Genomic DNA, 2,869 nt, shown 5'->3' with positions numbered 1-2,869 from the left:
CCTACGGCCTGTAAAAAGTGCTTTTTGAAACTAAGAATCCGACATCCACAACAAAAAACATCGATGTTTTTAAAATATCGTTACTTACAATGCATTACCCAAAAACATCGATGTTTTTTTAGTCGTCGTCGTTTGTTAAAAGAGTTAAAAAAAAAGGAAAATAAGGGCACGAAATGAGACACGCAAGCTCAACTGAGATACTGCTTTATTCCTCTGCATAATGCTATATATATATACCTTCTGGCTTGTTTACATGGGGAGTTTAGGTATTAAGACTCATAATACCTATGCTCTGTTTATAACTCCCCCCTGCCAGTTTACGAACAATTCCTCGTAAACTAGAACAAAAAGTAAAAATACCAGAAATAATATACCATTCTATATGTTACAACAAACAAATTAAAACTAGATATACACACTTTAACAAACTTAATCTAACATATTGCTATTTACACAATTTTATATCTACATCATAAGGCTATTTACTAGGGATGCGACATCGATGTCGATGTTTTACCTGAAACATCGATGTTTTTAAGCCGATGTTTTCTAAACATCGTTGTTTTGTCCCAATTTTTCATTTTTTTTTTCCAAATGTAACTAAATAAAAACCAAAAATTTACAGTATAAATAGATTCCTATCAACAATGTGGTCGAATAATAAAGTACCTCCAACCTTCACGCTATGTCGTTAGATAGAGATAAATTACGACTAGAAAAACAATGATGTTTTAGAATATCTTTGCTCAATATTAAAATACCATTGCATACAAATATTTGAAAAAAATACATCGATATTTTCGAACAACCATTTCAGTAACTCAAGGTCTGTTCCAACGACCACGTATAGTCCGGCCAGTCGGAAGTGGTTTTTGCAAAAAAGAATGCAACATTGATAAAAAAAGATCGATGTTTTGAAATATTAATGTTTAATATTAAAATAATATTGCTTACAATATATTACCCAGAATACATCGATCTTTTTGAACAACTATTACAGAAACATATGGTCTGTTCCAACGATCCCGTATTCTAAGGCCTGTCAGAAGTGGTTTTTGAAACTAAGAATCCTATATCGACTACAAAAAACATCGATGTTTTAAAATATCGTTACTTACAATACATTACTCAAAATACATCGATGTTTTTGAACAACTACTTAAAAAACATATGGTCAGTTCCAACGATCTCGCGTCCTACGGCCTGTAAGAAGTGCTTTTTGATACAAAGAATCCGACGACGACTAAAAAAACATCGATGTTTTGGGTAATGCATTGTAAGTAACGATATTTTAAAAACATCGATGTTTTTTGTTGTGGATGTCGGATTCTTAGTTTCAAAAACCACTTCTTACAGGCCGTAGGACGCGGGATCGTTGGAACAGACCTTATGTTTCTGAAATAGCTGTTCAAAAACATCGATGTATTTTGAGTAATGTATTGTAACCAACGAGATTTTAGAACATCGATGTTTTTTGTAGTCGATTTCTGATTCTTAGTTTCAAAAACAACTTCTGACTGGCCGTAGGACGCGGGATCGTTGAACAGACCTCATGTTTTTGAATTAGTTGTTCAAAAACATCAATGTATTTTGGGTAATTTATTGTAAGGTACGACATTTTAAAAACATCGAAGTTAAATAATAAAACCATTAGAAGATGAAGGATTGCTGACTCCAGCATTAATGAAGGTATATAGGAGGTAGCAGTCAGGCCATCCGGACAGTCCGTCAACAAGTACGCTTCTCGTTAATTTCTGTCACATTGGTTATTATAGTGTTTGTATTGTTTAATTGAATAAATTGCTTTTTAAAAAGTGAAAATAAACTATTTATTACGTAACTGGCGCCCTCACGCAGGACTCGAAACTGAAGAGAAGTAGCTATACAACCGTGTCCAGTTGACCCGGAACTTCACTTCAGATTCCTGGAAGATCATCATTAAACCTGGATCAATCTTCTTGTAAGACAGTGAGTAGTTCGCAAATAATTGTTAAACCCGCTAAATTAAAATTAAAAACAATGACTACTAGCTATAAGATATCAAGGGTAGATTACGATCACATACCCCAATTTGATGGCAATCCTAATGAACTTGCCTTTTTCTGCGAGATGGTTGAAAGTGCTTACAAATCCGTTTGCGCAAGTAATATCATTGAAAGAGACAGTAATCATGATCTTTTATTTATAAAAATTAAATCAAAATTATCAGGATCTGCTAGAAATGTTTTACTATCCAATAATGTGATGTCATGAATGAACACTAAAACACTATGAAGTCATGTGAGAACATTATTGAAACTTCTAACTGACAACTTTGCTGATGCTAGATCATTCGAAATATTAAAGGATGAAATTTTTCAAACTAAATTGAACTTTAAGGAAAGTCCCATTGAATTTGTTAACAGAATACAAGAATTAAGAAATTTAGTATATATTAGATTAAAATTAGATGGATTAAGCCTAGAAATAATTACCGAAATCATGAATAGAACAGATAAAGAAATTATTTATCACATATATAAATGCTTACCTTCCACTCTAAGCAATCATATTATGATTTTTGATCCAAAGACCCTAGATGAAGTAAGAAGCATAATTTACAATAAATGTTCCCTTATTATCGCAAATCTCATTAACAGAAAAAATAATAATCAAAACCCTTCCAAACACAACCAACACTACTCTAATCATCATCAAAATAATCACAATAATCATTCTAATCAACATTTTCAACATAGAAATAATTACAACCCAACACATCAACACAACAATCAACAACACCACAAACCGGGATCATCCCAATTTAAACCACAAAACTTTCAACACCCTAATCATCCTAATCATCCATTTAACCGACCACAAAATTACA

At 32.3% G+C, this 2,869-nt stretch overlaps 1 protein-coding gene across 1 annotated transcript; it reads left to right on the top strand.

Moving 5' to 3' along the window:
* Window positions 1–1,811: 1,811 nt before the first annotated feature.
* On the top strand, window positions 1,812–2,625 carry LOC136795881 (uncharacterized; the record flags this gene model as incomplete). Its single annotated transcript, XM_067047902.1, has 2 exons — window positions 1,812–2,246; window positions 2,277–2,625. Coding segments are annotated over exons 1-2 (576 nt in total), but the record flags the coding sequence as incomplete, so codon positions are not given.
* Between the last annotated feature and the right edge of the window lie 244 nt (window positions 2,626–2,869).

This window comes from Halyomorpha halys, unplaced genomic scaffold (genome assembly GCF_000696795.3).
Source record: "Halyomorpha halys isolate HHAL.00 unplaced genomic scaffold, Hhal_1.1 Scaffold1163.1, whole genome shotgun sequence".
NCBI lineage: Eukaryota > Metazoa > Arthropoda > Insecta > Hemiptera > Pentatomidae > Halyomorpha > Halyomorpha halys.
This window is presented reverse-complemented; position numbering and strand designations above follow the sequence as displayed.